This window comes from Hemiscyllium ocellatum, chromosome 15, assembly GCF_020745735.1.
Source record: "Hemiscyllium ocellatum isolate sHemOce1 chromosome 15, sHemOce1.pat.X.cur, whole genome shotgun sequence".
NCBI lineage: Eukaryota > Metazoa > Chordata > Chondrichthyes > Orectolobiformes > Hemiscylliidae > Hemiscyllium > Hemiscyllium ocellatum.
In genome coordinates, this window is record NC_083415.1 from 56,516,699 (window position 1) to 56,538,508 (window position 21,810).

The 21,810-nt window shown below is 47.9% G+C and overlaps 1 protein-coding gene across 3 annotated transcripts in view; it reads right to left on the reverse strand.

Moving 5' to 3' along the window:
* Positions 1 to 21,810, reverse strand: part of arhgap46b (Rho GTPase activating protein 46b) — a 212,502-nt gene that overhangs the window by 30,995 nt on the left and 159,697 nt on the right. For all 3 annotated transcript variants that reach the window (XM_060836506.1, XM_060836504.1, XM_060836507.1), the window contains 2 exons: positions 13,542 to 14,865; positions 932 to 1,481 (listed from right to left, as the gene is read on the reverse strand). In XM_060836506.1, coding sequence (XP_060692489.1) covers positions 932 to 1,481; positions 13,542 to 14,865 — 1,874 coding nt within the window. The remainder of the gene's footprint in view (positions 1 to 931; positions 1,482 to 13,541; positions 14,866 to 21,810) is intronic.

Consider the following 21,810-nt stretch of genomic DNA (forward strand, 5'->3'; position numbering starts at 1 on the left):
AAAGGTTTACTGTATTTTGCAACATTGACTGGCTGGGTCAGTGTAGAGAATGCCCTTACTTTTCTTTGAAATAGTACAGGAGCATCTTATCTCTCTCTGAGAGTCTGAGATTGATGCCTCAATTGAAAAATGGCACCAGTGAGATTGTAGCACCCCTCCCCAAGCTCTGCATTTACCCAGCAATCAGCTAAACCACTCGGTACATAGTCTGTGTGCTAGGGTTGGAGGTGAGGCAGCTAGAAATGGCTGCAAGCTTTGTTCATCACGGACAACAGAAGAACTGATCCAGGGTTCCAGAGGGTGACTACTATCTAGTACGTGTGCACACGTGTGGGCCTGGAGTTGGGGAGAGAGTGGAAGGATCTTATTGACATTTTCCCACAGTGAGGCACGGCCCACTTAATCACGGCCAACACTCAGAGGGGACCAGAGAGAGGGGCGAGGGGCAGGAACACAACAGGTACAACATGGGAAAAAAAAACGTTAAAATCCCAAAAGAACTGCGGATGCTGTAAATCAAGAACAAAAACAGAAGTTGCTGGAAAAATCAGAGTCAAGATTAGAGTGGTGCTGGAAAAGCACACCAGGTCAGTCAGCATTTGAGGAGCAGGAAAATCGACGTTTCGGGCAGGAGCCCTTCACCTGGAAAAAAAATGAGAGCTAACATTTCGGATCCGGTAACCTTTCCTCAGTAGGACCTGAAACGTTAACTCTGACTTCTCTTCAGGGGTGCTGCCAGACCTGCTGAGTTTTTCTGTTTTGGTTTGTGGCAAAAATGGTACTTTGACATCCGAACCCCCCCCCCCTCCCAGAACATGGCAGTAAAACACATAGATATGAAATATTACTTTTGTGAGCCCCACATTTGAATGAAACGACTGTTTAGGACAATGAGTCACTTGACAAGACAGAATACAGTAAGGTCACGTACTTTTCATGTCATGAGCAGGGTCGGTGTGCCGATAGATGTACCCTTCCAGGTAAGACTGGAACTTGGGCGATGGAGAAAAGAAGGCTAGGCAGATGGCCATGAGTTCCCAGCCGTACGCCAGGCTTTGGTAGCACAGATTGTCCGTGGTTTGCCTGCACAGCTGGATGTAAAGCTCATCGCGGATCCCCTGCGTTGTCCAGCACTTGGTGACAATCACCAGGGCGATGGGGACCCTCTCCATCCGGGTTTGCCGGTCACCCATGTACATCTGTACCAGCTTGAACAGTTCGCAGGCGTCTTTCTTGATGGTGCGGTCGTTGGTGACCAGCATCGGTTTCTTGATGGAGCCTCCGACCCAGGACAGCATGTTGGCGATGGACAGCCTGCGTCTGAAGATACCCCGAGTGTGCATGTTGAGGTGCTTGGCCGCCCAGTCTTCCATGCTCTTCTCTGGCAGGGGCTTGCGGAGCGTGGTGTAAGGAAAATGGTAGCCCACGTTGCACGTCTGCCCTCCTGGGTCGAGTTGTGTGCTGCTGCCAATGTTCTGGGACTAAAGGCGGGTGGGTTGAGGAAAGGAAAACAAGTGTTAGATTGTGCTTTTGTCAACAACCGGGAATCAGATCCAGTCGCACGTTCTGACCACACCACTCCAAAACCCTGAGGCTTAATTAACCGAACTAGAATGAGTTCATCACTGGTTACCATCAACTGGAATTGGGAATACAGGAATACACCATTGGGCCCATTTCAGCTCAATTACAACTGTGCTGCAACTCCTTGCAACCATCCTGTTCTTGAAACCCTTTCAAACAAGCATCGTTCCCAGTTCGGAAAGGTCTGACATGTGCCCAACATCCCCAGACTTTAGGGGGAGAGATTTCCAGATTTCTACTCGAGTTGGGTGAATGCGTGTAGATGTATACGCGAGAGTGCGTGTATTTGTGAAAATACAGGCTGTTCTGTTCCAATGGGTGTTTCATTAATGCAAATTCACTGTAATGTGGCTGACGAATCAGGAACGCTTTTGAACCTTTTAAAACTTGTGTTGGCTGTAACGAAATAACAGCACCAACACTTTAAGTGCTGTTTCTGAAGCACAATTTCACTAGAATGTGGGGTTGCACAAGAACTACTTGTATATGTGTGTAAATAAGTGAGTGTAAGTGCATATAAATGTGCATATCGGCGTGTGTGGGGCATATTTGGAGTGTGTGTGTGTGTGTGTGAGAGAGAGAGAGAGAGAGAGTGAGAAACAATATGAATGTTTGGGGCGCTGGGGGGTGGTTGGGGGGGGGAACAGGTGGTAGAGGGTCTTATGTTTCCCTATTTTCTTTCCTGAGCTGTTTATGTTTTGGCTCTGTCCCATCTATCTCCATTCATGGCTCAAAAGACAGAGCTGCAGTTGAGGTTTTGCCCTTGTACTCATGCTGTAAATGCAGGAATTTGTTTACCCCCAGCAATCTGGTATCCTTGCGTTTGAGCCCTATCAGTGCAAGCTGAAACATTTCAGCAAAATGTCTCTCTGTTCATCAATATTCGAACTCTGTCATGGCAAACATGCTTCCCCTTCCTCCCCACCAGAGTTAGTAGTTTCTCTTTATTTCAACCTCCCAAAGTCTTTTAACTACAGGAAGGGGTAGTGTTATCTGGGTAAATAGGTGTCGGTAAACAAAGGGGTCAGCTTTCTGGGGGGGGGGGGGGAATCCGGTGACTTTATTCAAGACAGAGCCGACCCTCACACACCAGGAAAGGCCCACGTTTTAATTTAATTCGAAGCTGGGGATGTAGACAGGGTGTCAGTAAGGACTTTCTAATTCATCCCCAAGGCTGGGAGTGTAACAGTGACGAGGGTTTTTTTTAAGATTAGATTCCCTACAGTGTGGAAACAGGCCCTTCGGCCCAACCAGTCCACACCGACCCTCCAAAGAGTAACCCACCCAGACCTATTTCCCTCTGACTAATCCACCTAACACTATGGGGATATTTAGCATGGCCAATTCACCTACCCTGCACCTCTTTGGACTGTGGGAGGAAACCAGAGTACCTGGAGGAAACCCACGCAGACACTGGAAGAATGTGCAAACTCCACACAGACAGTCACCCGAGGCAGGAATCGAACCTGGACCCTGGTGCTGCGAGGCAGCAGTGCTAATCACTGAGCCACCGTGTCGCCCTTTTCTCTGGTGGATGACTGTGTGTGAATATCAGACACGGACAGCATCAAGCTCAAATGGTATGATCCAATCATAGAATCCTACAGTGCAGATTGAGGCCATTCGGTTCATTGGGTCTGCACTGACCGTCCAAACAGCATCCCACCCAGATCCAGCAACCCCTACCCTAACCCATTTACCATGGTTAACCCACCTAACCTACCCATCTCTGGACTACAGGAGGAAGCCCACACAGACACAGGGAGAATGTGCAAACTCCACACAGACAGTCGCCAGAGGCTGGAATTGAACCTGTGTCCCAGGTGCTGTGGAGCAGCAGTGCTGATCACTCAGCCACTGTGCCATGCGTTCCTCCAATTAAATACCCTGTCAAAATGATCAAGCTAGCAGTCACAGTCACATGGGTGAGGTTACAGTGCGTCAACAGTATTTGTGGAAATTGACCCATCCTTGGATTTTGTTGTCTGCAGAGGTGACTACTTCCAAAGTATTTCATTTGCTGTAAGGTGTTTGGGGACATCTAGTGGTCCTGAAAGGTGCTATCTCAATGCAAATCTCTCTTCAATAAAGGAGGTGGGGACAGGAGGGAAAATAATCGCTCGTTCAACAATCTTGCTCACTCCCGACGTTAAACATGAGCAAAAGAAATGACTCATTCATTTAGAAAATGGCACTGCGTGGGGACATTAGAATAGAAAGTGTTTGTGGAAATTGACCCAGCCTTGGATTTACACAGAGCCTTTCACAAGCTCTGGGACATCTCAAGGAGCTTTGCAATCAATGAATTACAGTCATGCTACTACGTAGGCAATTGAAATCAAAAGACAAAATGCTGGAAAATCTCAGCAGGTCTGGCAGCATCTGTGAGGAGAGAAATGAGCTGACGTTTCGAGTCTAACTGACCCTTTGTCAAAGCTAAGACAAAGGGAGAAATAGGGAGGTATTTATACGAGGCTGAGAGAAGGTGATTCTGGATTAGTGGTGCTGGAAGAGCACAGCAGTTCAGGCAACATCCGAGGAGCAGCTGCCTGAACTGCTGTGCTCTTCCAGCACCACTAATCCAGAATCTGGTTTCCAGCATCTGCAGTCATTGTTTTTACCTCCCTGAGAGAAGGTGAGTCATGGCTCCAGAAGCAAAGGTAGCAATAAAGAGGTGATAATGACGGTGCATTTTCCCACTTCTCCCTTTTTTTTTTAGCTTTGACAAAGGATCAGTTAGACTCGAAACGTCAGCTCTTTTCTCTCCTTACAGATGCTGCCAGACCTGCTGAGATTTTCCAGCATTTTCTCTTTTGGTTTCAGATTCCAGCATCCGCAGTAATTTGCTTTTATTTAGGAAATTGAAATGTTTGATGCTGGAAAAGCACAGCAGGTCAGATAGCAGCTGAGGAGCAGGAGAGTCGATGTTTCAGGCAAAAGCCCTTCATCAGGAATGTGGGGGGGTGTGGAGCAGGAACTGACAGATAAACAGGACGGTGGGGTTGGGGGTGGTGGCAAGTTAGCTGGGAAGGCGATAGGTAGATGCAGGTAGGGGCTGATAGTGTTAGGTCAGAGGGGAGGGTGAAGTGGATAGGTGGGAATGAAGATTGACAGGTAGGACAGGTCAAGAGGGCGGTGCCGAGTTGGAGGGTTGGATCTGGGATGAGGTGGGGGGAGGGGATGAGAAAACTGGTGAAGTTGATGTTGATCCCATGTGGTTGGAGGGTCCCAAGGCCTTGTATCTCTAATAGCTGTACAGTAAGCTTCCGCGAACAGCAACATGATATTGACCAGATAATCTGTTTTCCTTTTAGTGAGAGATAAACATTGGCCAGGATACCAAAGTAAAAAAAGTCCCTGGTTCTCTTCAGAGTCATACAGGCATCCAGCATGCAAACAGACTCTTTAGTCTAATTAGTCCATGCGACCAGGTTTCCTGAACTAAGGGAGTCGGATTTGCCTGGATTTGGCCCATATCCCTCTAAACCTTTCCTATTTGTAGAGTGTTGTCACCAGATTCTTCACGTCCACCTCATCATCAAGTCAACACTCCTGGCTTATGATATAGAAGACACTAAGTCGAATCCCCTTCCCCTTCTCGCTCCTCTGTATCCTTAGCTGCTCCCGAAGCAGCTAGCCTTTTGAATGGGAAATGTCAGGCTCTGACAGAGAATTGCATTCTCTTAGCCACCCATGGTGCAAGGACTTGCTTTCCTTCTGGTAACTTCCTCTAGAAACCTTCCTACCATGAGTGAACTTTGTCTCTCTCAGACTCCCCTGAAGAGAAACAAAAATCAGTGACTAAGGTTAGAGGCGTCCTAATTAACAGACCACAAACACAGCACGGCAAAAGAATTTCAAACCGCATTTGCTTTCAATCCGATTCAGTTCCCAATAACCCCTTCATCTTGATTTTGATGGGGTTTCACTACATTTATTTTTTGAGACAGTCACATTTTCTCTGGAATTTAATATTTCTGCTCATCCATTCACTGCTGTCCCTAATAATGCTGGGCTTTTAAACCAACTGATTGCACAGTGAACCATCTGATTCTCCTGTTTTGCTGACTGGCTTATTGCGAGACCTTCAGAGCACTACCACTGGAGACTCTCAAGAGTCATACAGCACGGAAACAGGCCCTTCGGCCCAACCAGTCCATGCTGACCATAATCCCAAGCTAAACTACCCCCACCTGCCCGTTCTTGGTCCAGATCCTTCCAAATCTTTCCCATTCATATCCTTGGAAGAAAGTGAGGACTGCAGATGCTAGAGATCAGAGTGAAAGAGTGTGGTGCTGGAAAAGCACAGCCGGTCAGTCAGCATCTGAGGAGCAGGAGGATTGACATTTTGAGCATAAGCCCTTCATCACCACTTCATCTGGAGGTTCATTCCACACACGAACCACTCTGTCAAAATCTGCCCATGTCTTCTTTTAAAATCTTTCTCCTCTCACATTGAAAGTATGCCCCAAGTCTGGAGGTCCCTCACCCTAGGGAAAAGACACCTGGTATTCACTTTATCAATGCTCCTCATGATTTTATAAACCTCTAGAAAGTCATCCCTCAACCTCCTATGCTCCAGTGAAAGAAGTCGCAGCCCCTTATAGAGGTTTAGAAAATCACGAGGTGCATGGATATGGTAAATAGGCACGGTCTTTTCCCTGGAGTGGGGGAGTCCAGAACTAGAGGGCATAGGTTTAGGGTGAAAGGGGAAAGACCTACAGGGCAACTTTTTCACACAGAGGGTGGTGCGTGTATGGAATGACCTGCCAGAGGAAGTGGTGGAGGCTGGAGAATTACAGCATTTAAAAGGCATCTGGATGGGTATATGAATAGGAAGGGTTTGGAGGGATATGGGCTAACTGCTGGCAAATGGGACTAGATTAACTTAGGTATATCTGGTCAGCATGGACAAGTTGGACTGATGGGTCTATTTCCGTGCTGTACATCTCTATGACTCTATCCAGCCCCTCCTTAAAACTCAAACCATCCATTCCCAGCAACATTTTGGCAAGTCTCTTCCAAACCCTTTCCTGTTTAATCATATCCTTAGTATTTGGAAGATGCCATTCTAGGTGTGATGGAAGAACAAAGGGATCTCAAGAGAATAAATCACAAAAATTGAGGAAAAGATATGTATGACGAGGTGACCACAATGACTATAACACCACATGTGGTGGTTGCCTGACAGGTTCGGTTAGTAAAGACAGTGACCTTCACAGGCCTGCAGCTCCAGCAGGTTTTGATTCTCTGTCTGGACTGATTGATTTGGCCTCAGTTGGAATCTTACAAGTGATCTCAAGGTCCAATGGCTGAAGTAAGGCAGGGGGAGGGGGGGAATTGAAACAAAAACACAGGCAATCCTCCTGCTCTCAATGACTCACAATGACCCCGTCTTGCAAATACAGATTTATGGGAATCAGGCAAAGACAAGATGGAACTCAGCTGCAATTAGCTCTTCAGCCAAACTGCCTGCCAAATCCCACTGCTTAGACCACGGGTGAGAAATGGTTGCTTGCAATGAGGCATTGACAGTCCTTTGGTGTTGTGCAAGTGCAGGAAGTATAGGGGTGGGAGAGGCAGAAATTACAGACGCCTGAGCAATGCAGTAGGTCAAGTCAGGACATGGGATAATTCCCAGGGATTACGTAGGGGGTACAGCACAGGAACAGGTCACTTATACCAATTAGTCAATGTTTTGAGGGGAACGTTCCTCATTTCAATCTATTGCTGTAATGTTCTGCTCCATTTTCTGCTGTATATTGCTTCCCTTAACCGACACGACTTGGTTTAACCCCTCCATGTGACCGTCTCGCTGCTCGTTGGGTGAAGACCTTTCTTGTGAAATCTCTATCGGATTTCTTGGACACGCCATCTCCAGTTACACTCTGTCCCACAAGAGGAAACATTCTTTCTATCAAGACTTTTCACAATTTCAAAGCCTTTTGAGGTCACCCACCATCCCCTCCCTCAGTCTGCATCATTCAAGCAAAAAGTGACATAGAAAGGTTCAACTCTTCTTGACACAGATAGGAGGAGAAAGTGAGGTCTGCAGATGCTGGAGATCAGAGCTGAAAATGTGCTACTGGAAAAGCGCAGCAGGTCAGGCAGCATCCAAAGAGCAGGAGAATCGATGTTTCGGGCATAAGCCCTTCTTCAGGAATCCACCTCCCACCATAAAAAACTCGCGGACACCTCCTCCTACTGCCCCCTTGACACAGACACCCTGGTATTTCTGGTGTAGCTTCTGTAAATTTGCTCTGCACCCTCTCAGGTGCCTCCAAGTCTTTCCTGATGAAGGGCTTTTGCCTGAAACATCGAATCTCCTGCTCCTCAGGTGCTGCCTGACCTGCTGCGCTTTTCCAGCACTACCCTCTCGACTCTAACCTCCAGCATCTGCAGTCCTCACTTTCGCCTCTTCCAAAATATGGCAATCAGCACACAGCATTCAAATGCGGTTTAACCAAGGTTCGTTACAGGTTTAGCACAAACTTCTTACTCTTCAATTATATCTTCCGAGATGTAACATGTGGGGACTTGATTTATGTTTTCCGTGGTAACTTTTTTCTCAGCCTTCGGTGATTTATACTCTTGAGATCCCACCTAGAATGGCATCTTCCAAATTCCCTTTTTATTCCACTGAAATCTATTTATGTTCATCTGTGCTTAAATTTCATTTCTCAACAAATTTCCTGCAAAGGATTCATGAAGCAAGGGAAAAATTGGGTATCACCCAAATTCCCAAAATTACGTATGAGCTACTTACACAAAGGAGGAGAAAGTGAGGTCTGCAGATGCTGGAGATCAGAGCTGAAAATGTGTTGCTGGAAAAGCGCAGCAGGTCAGGCAGCATCCAAGGAACAGGAGATTCAACGTTTCGGGCATTCTTGAAGAAGGGTTTATGCCCGAAACGTCGAATCTCCTGTTCCTTGGACGCTGCCTGACCTGCTGCGCTTTTCCAGCAACACATTTTCAGTATTTAAACAAAGGGACTGGCAAGTTTGGAGGATGGATGGTGCAGAAAATGTGTTGCTGGTTAAAGCGCAGCAGGTCAGGCAGCATCCAAGGAACAGGAAATTCGACGTTTCGGGCCAGAGCCCTTCATCAGGAATGAGGAAAGTGTGTCCAGCAGGCTAAGATAAAAGGTAGGGAGGAGGGACTTGGGGGAGGGGCGATGGAGATGTGATAGGTGGAAGGAGGTCAAGGTGAAGGTGATAGGCCGAGTGGGGTGGGGGCGGAGAGGTCAGGAAGAAGATTGCAGGTTAGGAGGGTGGTGCTGAGTTCGAGGGAATCAACTGAGACAAGGTGGGGGGAGGGGAAATGAGGAAACTGGAGAAATCTGAGTTCATCCCTTGTGGTTGGAGGGTTCCCAGGCGGAAGATGAGGCGCTCTTCCTCCAACCGGCGTGTTGTTATGTTCATGGATGGATGGTGCAACATGGTTAGCACTGCTGCCTCACAGTGCCAGGGGCCCAGGCTTGATTCCTGCCTCAGGCGACTGTCTGTGTGGAGTTTGCATGTTCTCCCAATAACTGCGCGGGTTTCCTCCGGGTGCTCCGGTTTCCTCCCACAGTCCAAAGATGTGCAGGTTAGGGTGGATTGGCCATACTTGGAAAATGCCCATAGTGTTCAGGGATGTGCCATGGGAAATACAGGGTTACAGGGATGGGGTTGGGACTGGGTAGGATGCTCTTTGGAAGGTCGGTGTGTGCTCAATGAGCTGAATGGCCTGTTTCCACAATGTAGAGACTCTACGTATGAAGATGCAGAACAGCAGTGGGTTCCTGTGAACTATGACCAGCATTTTGGTTTTATCAAGGAAATGAAACATGCCAACAGAGTTGTAAAAAAGGTGGCACAGTTGTGGGTGGCACAGTGGCACAGTGGCTAGCACTGCTGCCTCACAGCACCAGAGACCCGGGTTCGATTCCCACCTCGGGATTCTCCCCGTGTCTGTGTGGGTTTCCTCTGGGTGCTCTGGTTTCCTCCCACAGTCCAAAAATGTGCAGGTTAGGTGAATTGGCCGTGCTAAATTACCCATAGTGTTAGGTGAAGGGGTAAATGTAGGGGAAAGGGTCTGGGTGGGCTGCTCTTTGGAGGGTCGGTGTGGACTTGTTGGGACTTGTTTCCACACTGTAAGTAATCTAATCTAAAAAATCAGGAATGAGAGTGCAAGCACTTACAAACAGGTCATCTTATCCAAGGTTGAATCATTAAAATTCTGAGAAACGAATTCAAAGCCTGCTATTACCTTCCCACATTCTCTTTAACCATCTCGGCTTTTAGTTATTCATTAGAAACAGAGAAATAAAAGCATGAATAGTTGTGTTGTGCAATGGCTCAATCTGACTCTGGGTTGCCATGGTAACGTACTTTTTCCACACACGTTGTGCTCTGGGTGCTAATGGTACAAACTCCAGCCCTTCGCTCACCATATTGCTGACCAGGAATCTCTCCGGCCATTCACGCCCCCTGTTGGCGTGTGTCGGAAGGAGTTACAGAATGTTACGGCCCTGTTGGTCATGGACTTTTGGTCAAACCACATTTAGAGCATTGAGAGCGATTCTGGGCCCCATACCTCAGGAAGGATGCATTGACCCTCCAGAGGAGGTTCACAAGAATAATCCTGGGAATGAAAGGCCTAACATATGGGGAATGTTTGAGGACTCTGGGACCATCATTGATGGAATTTAGAAGGATGAGGGGCAGCGGATTGAAACTTACAGAATACTGAACGGTCTGGACAGAGTGGATTGTTAGGAAGATATTCCATTGGTAGGAGAGATGAGGACCCGAGGGCACAGCCTTGAGTAAAGGGAAGACTCTTTAGAACTGAGATAAGGAGAAATGACTTTAGCCAGAGAGTGGGGATTCTATGGAAGTCATTGTGACAGAGGCTGTGGAGGCCAGGTCATTGAGGACATTTAAAACAGAGCTGGATAAGTTCTCGATTGCCAAGGGGATCAAAGGTTACGGGGAGAAAGCGGGAAAACGGGGTTAAAAACCTATCAGCCACGATCGAATGCCGGTGCAGATTCGATGGGCCGAATGGCCTAATTTCTGCTCCTATGTCCTACAGTTACCAATTCACATTCCCTGGCCACTAAGTTCTGAAATGGGACTCAAACCCAGAGCTTCGGAGTTAGAGGTTCAGGGGCAACACTATCCACTGTGCCACTCAAAGCACGGATATGGGCATTCAATCCATATATATAGTCGAAAACAAAAGGAAAATATTGGACGCTGGAAATCTGAGATGGAATAGAAAATCCTGGAAATACTCAACAGGTCAGGCAGCATCTGCAGAGAGAGCAACAGCATTAATGTCTCAGGCCCACAACCTTTCTGATGGTCTTCAAGCCTGATGAAAATTCTTGGAGTGTTTCCCTCTCCAGAGACGCTGCCCGACCTGATGAGCATTTCCAGCTTTTATTGCAGGTCATTGGGATCAAGGGTCACACAGTTCAGGTTTTAGCTTGGTGTTCAGACACCAGCAACCAGTTCAGGGTCTCTGGAATATGTAGTGATTGACAGTACAGGTAATGAATGAGTGAGTGTGGTACCTATGAGTATACAGTTAGCCGAATCGTTTGAGTTGGTTCACCACCGATCATGTATTGGAAACGTTTAGAATTATCTGTTGAGACATTATATTGCTGACAGCGAGGACCATCCATTCCTCCACACCCTCAAAAGGTCTTGTTATGTGCTGAAAAACGGCCTCATCTAAAGGTGTTTTATAATCCACCTGTTCAGAGATGACAAAACATCGAGAGATGAGGCGGTTCTTCAGCCCATTACCCCCAAGAGGTCGGAGGGTGCAAAGAAATGAAAAGTTTAATTACAAACCATACTGTTTCTCACCACATTACCGCGAGATGTTATTACGCAAACTCCGCTGGGACACGAACCTTGACCTCCTGGCCCAGAGGATGGGACACCTGCCACTGTACCAGAAGACCCCTTAATCGCCTCATCATTGTAACCAGTAGGTAGCTCCTTTGCTTCCATGTCAGAAACATCAGTATCTCCAAGTTCTTTGTGAGAGCTTAATTTCAGTTCCAACAACCTCTGATGAGATCCCAGATGTACATTTGGTTCTGGCAACCACACCTCGGTAAGGATATATTGCTCCTGGAGGTTTTCCAGTGCACATTCCCCAGACTGGCAGCAGTGCCAAGGGGTTACAGTAAGTAAGGCTGGATTGCAGAAGCACAGTGCTCTTTTACTGCCACCCCAGGTAGTGATGGAGCCAACTTTGCATTTTTAAAAAAATCCATTTCTGGGATGTGGGCAGCAGTGGCCTGATCAGTACTTAATGCCCATCTCTATGGCCCATTGTTAGGAGCTTAGCTCCTTACTGTGGGTCTCAAGTTACATGTAGGCCAGGCTAGCTCAGTAGCTGAAAATGTGTTGCTGGTTAAAGCACAGCAGGTTAGGCAGCATTCAAGGAACAGGAAATTCGACGTTTCGGGCCAGAGCCCTTCATCAGGAGCTCAGTACTCTGGTATCCCTCTCTTAGAAACATAGAAAATAGGAGCAGGACCTAGACCATTAGTGAACCAAATGGCTTTTTTTCCCTTACAACTGATAAGTCTTAATTCCTTATTTGTTACTGGATTAACATTCTGCCATGGCAGGATTTCAGCCCAGGTCCCAGAACGTGACTGGCAGCAGGACCTTGATCAGCTGGGCAAGTGGGTCAAGAAATGGCAAATAGGGTTTAATAGAGATAATGTGAGGGATTGCATTTTGGAAAGTCAAATCAAGGTAGGAGTTTCATGGTGAATGGTCGGGTGGAACAGAGCGACCTTGAAGTTCAGGTGCACGGTTGTCTGAAAGTGGAGTCAAAGATCGACAGGGTGGTGAAGAAGGCTTTTGGCACACAGGCCTTCATCAGTCAGGGCACTGAGTGTAGCAGTTGGGAAGTTATGTTGCAGTTGTACAGGACGTTGGTGACGCTGCACTTAGAGTACTGTGTTCCGATCTGGTCACCTTATTATAGGAAGGATGTTATTAAACTGGAAAGAGTGCAGAAAACATTTCCAAGAAGCCAGCTCTTGAGGGTCTGACTTATAGGGAGACGATAGAGCACAGGCCATGGAGGAGGACTTTGATTGGATTCGATTCCCTACAGTGTGGAAACAGGCCCTTTGGCCCAACAAGTCCACACCGACCCTCCGAAGAGCAACCCACCCAGACCCGTTCCCCTACATTTACTCCTGACTAATGCACCTATCACTACTTGCAATTTAGCATGGCCAATTCACCTGACCTGCACATCTTTGGACTATGGGAGGAAACCGGAGCACCCAGAGGAACCCCACACAGACACGGGGAGAATGTGTAAACTCCACACAGCCAGTTCTCTGAGGTGAGAATTGAACCCAGGTCCCTGGTGCTGCGTGCTAACCACTGAGCCACCGTGCCGCCCCTTATATACCTTATAGAGGTGTATAGGATCACGAAAGGCATGGAAGGGTGCATGCACTCAGTCCATTTCCCACGGTTGGGGAATTGAGGACCAGAGGGTATCAGTTTATGGGTAGAGGGGAAGGAATAAAAGGGAACCTGAGGGGCAACTTATTTTACACAGAGGGTGGTATGCATATGGAGTGAGCTCCCAGCGGAAGTGGTTGAGGCGGGTACATTAACAACATTTAAAAGGCATTTGGACAAATAATACATGGATAGGAAAAGTTTAGAAGGAGGTGGGCCAAGTGCAGGGAAATGGGGTTAGCCATTTTGGGGTCAGCACGGACCAGTTTGGGCCAAAGGGCCTGTCTCCATGCTGTGGGACTCTATGACTCTCGATGAAGGAGTCTCGTGATAATACCACTAGGCCATCACCTCCATCTCCAACAATGGCTTGACCCATGGAACACCTTCTCACTGGAACCACATTAAACAATGACCTGCCAACATTACATAAGAAGCACAGAGTTGATCGTTCCCTACCTGTGGCTGGTTCCGAACGGGACTCGGCAGAGACAGGCTAATCTGACTCGTCAAGCTTCTTTCCAACGAATGGCTGGAAAAGTCCACCTTTTCAAACGTCCTTTTCTGACGGACGACTTCCTGCCGCGTGGACAACTCGCTGTCGACCGAGGCTCGCATGTCCGCCCCCAACTTGTGCAGCGACCGGTTGCTGGCCACGATGTCTTCCTTAGAGCCGCGGGCGGCGAACTGCCTGAGGTGACGGCCCTCAGACTGCAGCCGGATCTTGTGGATGTCGGCCAGAATGCAGCTCTCGGCCAAGTCGGCGTTCAGGCTGGACCGGCTCCCCCGGACCCCTGCGGTCGCTGTCCGACCCACCACCGCCCGCATCTCCGCCATCAGCTTCTCGTTCAGAACGTTGAGCTCGCTGCTGCTGCCCAGAGAGCCCGGCCTGGCCTGGCCCGCCACCGTCTTCCTCCCTTTCCTCCTCCTGAGGCTGGGCGAGGGGCCGGTGGAGTAGCCCGAGTCCTGGTGGCTGACCACGGAGGTGGGGTACTCCTGAGACTGCACGCTGCTCTGGCGACTGTGCAGTTCGCCACCCTTCACTGAGTTCACATCCAGGGCCTTCCATGGCTGCCTGTTGCTATCCTTGGCCAGTAAAGGGGCCACCGCTGGGAGTCGGCCTGCGCTGTCGCAGTCGGAGGAGGAGGGGGCTGCCTGCTTCGAGGACGGGTCAATGTTCACCATCTGCTTGATGTACTCCCTCCCAGCCGGGCTGTACTCCGTACTGGATGGCTTCCTGGCGTGTCTGGCAACGAGCTGCTGCTGGTAACCGGGGCCCTGGAGCAGCTTGGTCACCTGAGGCCCCCTGTCAGAGACCTGGCCCGCTCCGGCCCGGTGAGCCCCAGATTCGGCACCAGGCCCGCTCCCTTGGTCCACCTCCATGGGGGGCTCGTCGTAAATGGGCGACTCGATGGGGGGCTCGTCGTAAATGGGGGCCGAGGAGGCGCACTTCGGGGACAGAGGCCTGACTGGGCCCGGCTGAGCCTTCTGGGAAGCCTGGCACGGAGGGACGCTGGTCAACACGAGGCAGAAGCCGCCGTTCTCTGTCTTCTTCAGATGCAGGGAGGGCTTGGGTTCGAGGGGGCACGCCGCTGTTTTACTGCCCAGAGGGAAACAGCCTGGCTGCTGGGCCTGACCCACGGCTTTGCTTGGCTGGACGGCTCTCTGGCCGGTGACCGGAGGGGAGCTCTGCTGCTGGCTAGAGACGGAGCTCGTTCCGCTGTCGACCTTCACCAGCATCGCTGCCTTGGTGCCTGGGGAAGGCTGCCACGGGGAGTTGGACCTGAGGAAGACGACAAAGGTCACGTTTAGCATCGCACAACCCACATCGCTGAGCGTTAAAAACACCTGGAACAGAACCTTAAAATCAAAATACACACAGTTAACAATCGTACCGGAGCGCAGCTGATCCAAACCAAAAACAACAACCTGCCAACACAGCACGGGAAGTGAATATCAGGCCGTTTGATATGTGTTGATTCATTTGAAGCAGTACTCCACATTCAATTGCAAAAAGATATAAATAGAAACTCTGGAATTAGTAAGTGGCCCAATGACTCTTCGTCCCACCAGCGACACTGAAGAAACCGGAACATTCTGACGCGTCGCTTGCTTTCGTGAGTTAACGCGCCATAACCATTAACAAACTACTTCTTCACTTGCCTATCTATCTTTCCTTAAGAAATAGAAGCTTCTCTCTGCCCCACAGCTGCACTTTTAGCTCGACGCTGACAAAGCTGCCAATCCCCAGCTTGGGCACGGTGTGTCGGTCATCATTCTCTGCTGGCTGTTACGTGTGGGAGAAAGAGGAATTTAGTTAACATGCATTGCAGTAGGCCAGGGTCAAGTCCACACTTGATTGTCTCATCCGAAGCAAGAGGCCTGAAGCCATGTGACAGGCTGGGGAGGGAAAGGTCACTTTGCTCCAGGCTACTGGAGGCCAAGAGGGAAGACAGCAAACAATTTAACTCTGCAGTTTGTTCAAATAAATGATAAATCCACTACAACTTGCTGTCAGGCTCAGACTCCATAGGGTCTAGTGTATGCTCCACATGTTCTGGGAGTATGCACCAATCACTGGCAGCTACTCCTCATTTATCCAGATCACGGGCAGAACCTTCATGCAACAACAACATATGTTTATACCCAGGGTATGGAAATGCAGCTAAGTACTTCAAAGGCAAATCATGACACGTATTGAGATAAATTCATGGAGATGTTCAGCACGGGAAACAGCCCCTTCAGTCCAACTCATCCATGCCGACCAGATATCCTAATCTAATCTAGTCCCATTTGCCAGCATTTGGCCCGTATCCCTCCAAACCCTTCCTATTCATATACCCATCCAGGTGCCTTTTAAATGTTGCAATTGTCCCAGCCTCCACCACTTCCTCTGGCAGCTCATTCCATACACACACCACCCTCTGTGTGAAAAAGTTGCCCCTTAGGTCTCTTTTATATCTTTCCCCTCTCACCCTAAATCTAAGCCCTCTAGTTCTGGACTCCCCCACCCCAGGGAAAAGACCTCGTGTATTTATCCTATCCATGCCCCTCGTGATTTTATAAACCTCTATAAGGTCACCCCTCAGCCTCTGACACTCCAGGGAAAATAGTCCCAGCCTGTTCAGCCTCTCCCTGTAGCTCAGATCCTCCAACCCTGGCAACACTCTTGGAAATCTTTACTGAACCCTTTCAAGATAATGAAACAGGTGACCAAAGACGTGAGTAAAGGGGTGGGATTGCGGGAGTATCTCAGAGGAAGTGAGGGTTTCAAGTGAAATCCCTGTGGTGGAATGATTAAAAACCAGGGGGCATAGAAAGATTTATAAATGACATGAGAGGCGACCTTTTCACACAGAGTGGTTCATATGTGGAATGGACTGCTAGGGGAAGTGGAAGATGCAGGTACAGTTACAACATTGGAAATACATTTGGATAGGTACATAAATAGGAAAGGTTTAGAGGCATGTGGGGCAAACACAGGCAAGTGGGATAGTTTTGTTTGGGAACTTGGTCGGTATGGATGTGTTGGACTGAAGGGTCATGTCTCTATAAACTGGAGAGGAGCAGGAGGACAGGATGGAAGGAGTGAGGATGTATTATCAGACAGACATTAAAACAGGGCAGAATAAAGATAAAATCAGAGATCACTTTATAAGTTTCAGTAACTATCCTGACTGAGTGGCTCATCGTCATTCTTGAGACTGGAAAAATAAATCACCTATTTTAACATTCTCACGCCACATGCCCAGAATCCGCTAATCATTAGACTCTGAATCATTTGCAGCTATGAGACAATACATGTACACCACGGCCTTTAGTTGCACCTTTGCACTCTCTCAAATAATATGGTGACCCTCTTCAATTTATTCTCCCTTCCCCTCACTAACAGAGTTCATCATTAATTAGAAATAAGGAGTTGCCCATTTAAGACAGAGAGATGATACTTTCAGAGGGTTGTTTGAAGATAAGAACTAGGAGCAGGATTAGGCCTTCTGGCCCCTCAAGCCTGTTCCACCATTCAATAAGATCATGGCTGACCTTTTCATGGCCTCAGCTCCACTTACCCACCCTCTCACCGTAACCCTTAATTTCTTCACTGTTCAAAAGTCTATCTTTGCCTTAAAAACATTCAACAAAGTAGCCTCAACTACCTCACTGGGCAGCAAATCCCACAGATTCACAATCCTCTGGGTAAAGAAGTGCGTCCTGAACTCAGTCCTTAATCTGCTCCCCCCTTACTTGGAGGCTATGCTCGCTCGTCCTAGTTTCACCCGCCTATAGTCACAATCTCCCTGCTTCTATCTTATCTAATCCCTTCATAATCAGTCTCTGGAATTCCCTTCCTCAAACTGGCAGAATCTTTTCTTATTTGGTTTTAAGGCCGGGGTAGATAGATTCTAGATTACCGCGGGGAGGGGAAATGGAAGATTCAGGGGTATGCAGGAACATTAAGGTGAGGTTAAAATCAGATCAAATGTGACCTTACTGAATAGCAGAGCAGGTTTGAAGGGCAGGCTGTGGCCTAGTCTTGTTCCTTGTTCGTATGCCCTTGTACAGTAAACGCTACTCTCATCACATCTTTTATAAAGCACACAAATGTTTCAACTCTCAAACTGACCAGCGATCAAATCTGTACCTGATTGTGTAAAGAATTCTAAGCCTGCACTCTGCAAAAACAGCCCAGACTGGATTGGTGCCAGTGAGAACAGACAGGCCCATCTACCTCAGTACATTTCACTGCACCAACTTTGGAACCATGGCAACATTCCCTCCTCCTTGGCTTTGCTCTCACTTCAAGATGATGCCCCCTTGATTTTGATTCTCCCACCACAGCAAATAGTTCCTTAATCACCTCATTGTTACCAACACCTTTATCCAATCATCCCTCAAGCAGTGAAACCAAGCCAAGTCAATGCAGTCATCCTCACGTTTTAACCTTTCAATCATTTCTTGTGTTTCTTCCAAGGAACTGCACCTTTAACACAGCCAAAAAAGGTCATGTTTTGTCGAAAGCTTTCCATCTCATCAAGACATTTGCAATAATGTCAAGATAAAGGGAACAATGTTTTATTTTGTACAAGAAGAGAGTGCTGATTGGTTGGCAAGTGGACTCTTGATTCATAGAGGTGTTACCATGAAGGATGCTCCAGTTATTTGATGATTGATAGTTAATTGCCAAGCACTGTTTAAATTTAAACCAGGCAGCTTCATTCTGATTGATCATAGAACACTTCTCAGGATGAACCACAGAATGGCTGTTGCTGTATATTTGTTTTGTCTGTAAAGAACAGGGCCCTCTGTATTGATAAACACAGTTTCCAATGCGTGCAATTGTCTCCTGTTCTAAGCCTGATAGACAATCTTAAATCCAAGTTATTGTCACATGGTGAACAATATGGCCAACTGCTCTTCCCAGGACAAGAAACTACAGAGAGTCATGAGCACAGTCCATCACACAAACCAGCCTTCCATCCACTGGCTCCATCTACACCGCCCGCTGTCTCGGGAGAGCAACCAATATAATCAAATACCCCTCCCACCCTGGCTATGCTCTCGTCCAACCTCTTCCATTGGGCAGGAGATATAAAAGGCTGAACACACGTACAAACAGATTCAAGAGCAGCTCCTTCCCCGCTGTTATCAGACTTTAAAATAGATCTCTCAAATGTTAATTCTGATCTCTCTCTCTGCACCCCCTCTGCGGTTGTAACACTGCATTCTGCACTCTGTTCTACTACCCTGATGCACTTTAAATGATATGATCTGCCTATACAGCACGCAAAACAACACTTTTCACTGTATACCGGTACATATAACAAGAATAAATCAAAACAAATCAGCCGTTGAAGTCCCTGTGCAGATTTCTAGCAAACACTATTTGTACATTCTTCCAATCAGACACATTCCTTTCATCCTTACTGTCTCTCTCCTGACTATCCACGTCACAAGGTGGAGCAAGGCAGCCATTATTGGATGCTTTACAGACATAATTAATGCAATACTCAGTGCAGGAATATCCTATATTGTAGTTAACTCTTTTTAGAAGTACTTGTTCCAAAGACTCAGATTGGCAACAATTTGAGTTTTCATTCAACACTCTCAACACATGGTAAAATGTGACATGGACAGGTCACACTGCATTCCACTAGCTGCCAACTCACATTCTATCAGCTGCTTAGTGAGTTTGGATGCTCCCAAAGGGACCTCACTCTTCCAACCCTAAACTAAAAGCAGATACCGAATACTTTCCATTACAAAACAAGGAGCAGAATTGCAAGTTACCAAAACCAAAACCATAACAAACCCAAAGCTGTTCAAAATGTCATCAAATCCACAGCGATCAAAGCTGGAGTGGTCTCCTCACGAAAGGCCAGAATCAATGAGATGGGTCAAACAAAAAAAATCCCTTCGCAAAAGCGTCCATTTCCTGTGTGTGCAACTGGGAGCTATGTGGAGTATTAAACGCTTTCATATCTTGGTGTGTGTCTCTCCAAGGGCAAAGTGCACAGACTCTCACACACTTTTCCCAGGAGCCCTGCATTTAAGAGCAGTGTTGTTTTATTTTTGTTCCACCCATTCCGGTCCCCTGACTGTGAGACTGAGATTAACCAGGGAAGTACTGTAACAGTTGAATAATTGCAATGGGCAATGTTTGGAAGGTTTCTGCATTTCCGTTCTGTCATCAACAGTTCCGAAACTGAAAACAACGAATCTGCAGTCAAAAACCTGGATGGGACAAAAACTCACTTTACATGACATGGTCTTTTGTCCATCCCCCCCCTCTACTGCTGGGCCTGGGTGGAAGAGCAAGTCCTATGTTGGCAATGACCTGTCCAGCAAGTTCTACAGGACCCTGCCTACAAAATCAGGGTGCCAATTTCCACCCCCAACCCCCCCGACATCTGCCACATCAGGGCAAACATCAGAAACCATGCAGGGCCACTCCAGACTGACTGTGGTTGGCTGGGGACACAATGGGCTATTAAAATGGCACGGGTGCAAGGGATGCTGGTGAATTCAGGGATATCTGCTGAGTAGCAGCTTGTTCCAGGAATGCGCCGAGCGGTAAGATGGGGCAGAATCGGACAAAGTGGAGCACACAAGAGCGGCATGGTAGGCAATTCATGAGGTGGGTTTGGTAAGGTACGATGAGAGAACTCTTTGAACCTCACGACAAGAGTCAGGTCAGCGCTGCTCGCATTTAGCTAAAAAATAAACCGTCAAGCAGAGCAAAAGTGGTAGATGCAAGTCCAGTTTGAACATTTCTAAGACATTTGCACAGATACATAAATAGAGGAATATGGACTAATGCAGGCAAAGGGGGCTAATTTAGATTGGGAGACTTGGTCAGCAAGGAGGAATTGGACCGAAGGGCCTGTTTTCTTGTTGTATGTCTCTTTGACTCAACCCACTGAGCACTCCCAGAATATTTTTGTTTTTTAGATTAGACTTACAGTGTGGAAACAGGCCCTTCGGCCCAACAAGTCCACACCGACCCGCCGAAGCGCAACCCACCCATACCCCTACATTTACCCCATTACCTAACACTACGGGCAATTAGCATGGCCAATTCACCTGACCTGCACATCTTTGTGACTGTGGGAGGAAACCGGAGCACCCGGAGGAAACCCACGCAGACACGGGGAGAACGTGCAAACTCCACACAGTCAGTCAGTCGCCCGAGTCGGGAATTGAACCCGGGTCTCAGGCGCTGTGAGGCAGCAGTGCTAACCACTGTGCCACCGTGCCGCCCACAAATTGTGGTCACATATAAATTATATTTGAAGGAGCTGGGTTATACACTTTGCTTTTTGAAAAAAAAATCTCTTTATTTGAATTGCCAAGGGGAGGCGATGATCTAGTCATATTATTGTCGGACTGTTAATCCAGAGACCCAGGTTATGTACTGGGGACCCAGGTTTGATTCCTGCCACGGCAGATGGTGGAATTTGAATTCAATAAATATCTGGAATTAAGAAACTAGGGATGACCATGAATCTATTGTTGATTGTTAGAAAGCCCCATCTGGTTCACTCATGTCCTTTAGGGGAGGAAATCTGCCATCCTTACCTGGTCTGGCCTACATGTGACTGCAGGCCCACAGCAATGGGGTTGACTCTTAACTGCCCTCTGGGTAATTTCAGACGGGCAAGAAATGCTGGCCCAGCCAGCGGAGCCCTCATCTCGGGAATGAATAGATTTTTTAAAAAATCCTAATTGTATCTGAACCCTGGATGGATTAAATCTGCAGCTCTGCTGTAGGCTGTGAGTGGGGATTAGGCCCAAATATTCTACAGCCAAGGCTCAGAGCGTGGACATGCGGATTGGTGCAAACTCCAGTAGACGACTGGTTTGGGGCGACGGGTGGGAAGAGGAGAAGAGAAGACGGGGGGGGGGAGGGGGGATTGAAGAGCACAGTGAACGAGGTGTGAGTTAGGGGCAGGGGTGACCATGCTGAACTCTGACCAGAGGATGCCTCACACCAACTGTTTCGAAGCATTAAGAGAAACAGCTGAGGAATGAGGAACTAATTGATACTCTTCAATTACAGCTGGAAGAATTACAGGAAGCCTTCCAGCAAAACTGGAGTATTGTTCATGTCTGGCACGATAAAATTCACCGCTCCCCACATCGTCAACTGGGTGAGCAACTACAGAGGAAGATGGGCTTGACCACACCAGTTTATGCTGGAAAATGGCTTCGCCTGCACTTGACCCAAGTGCTC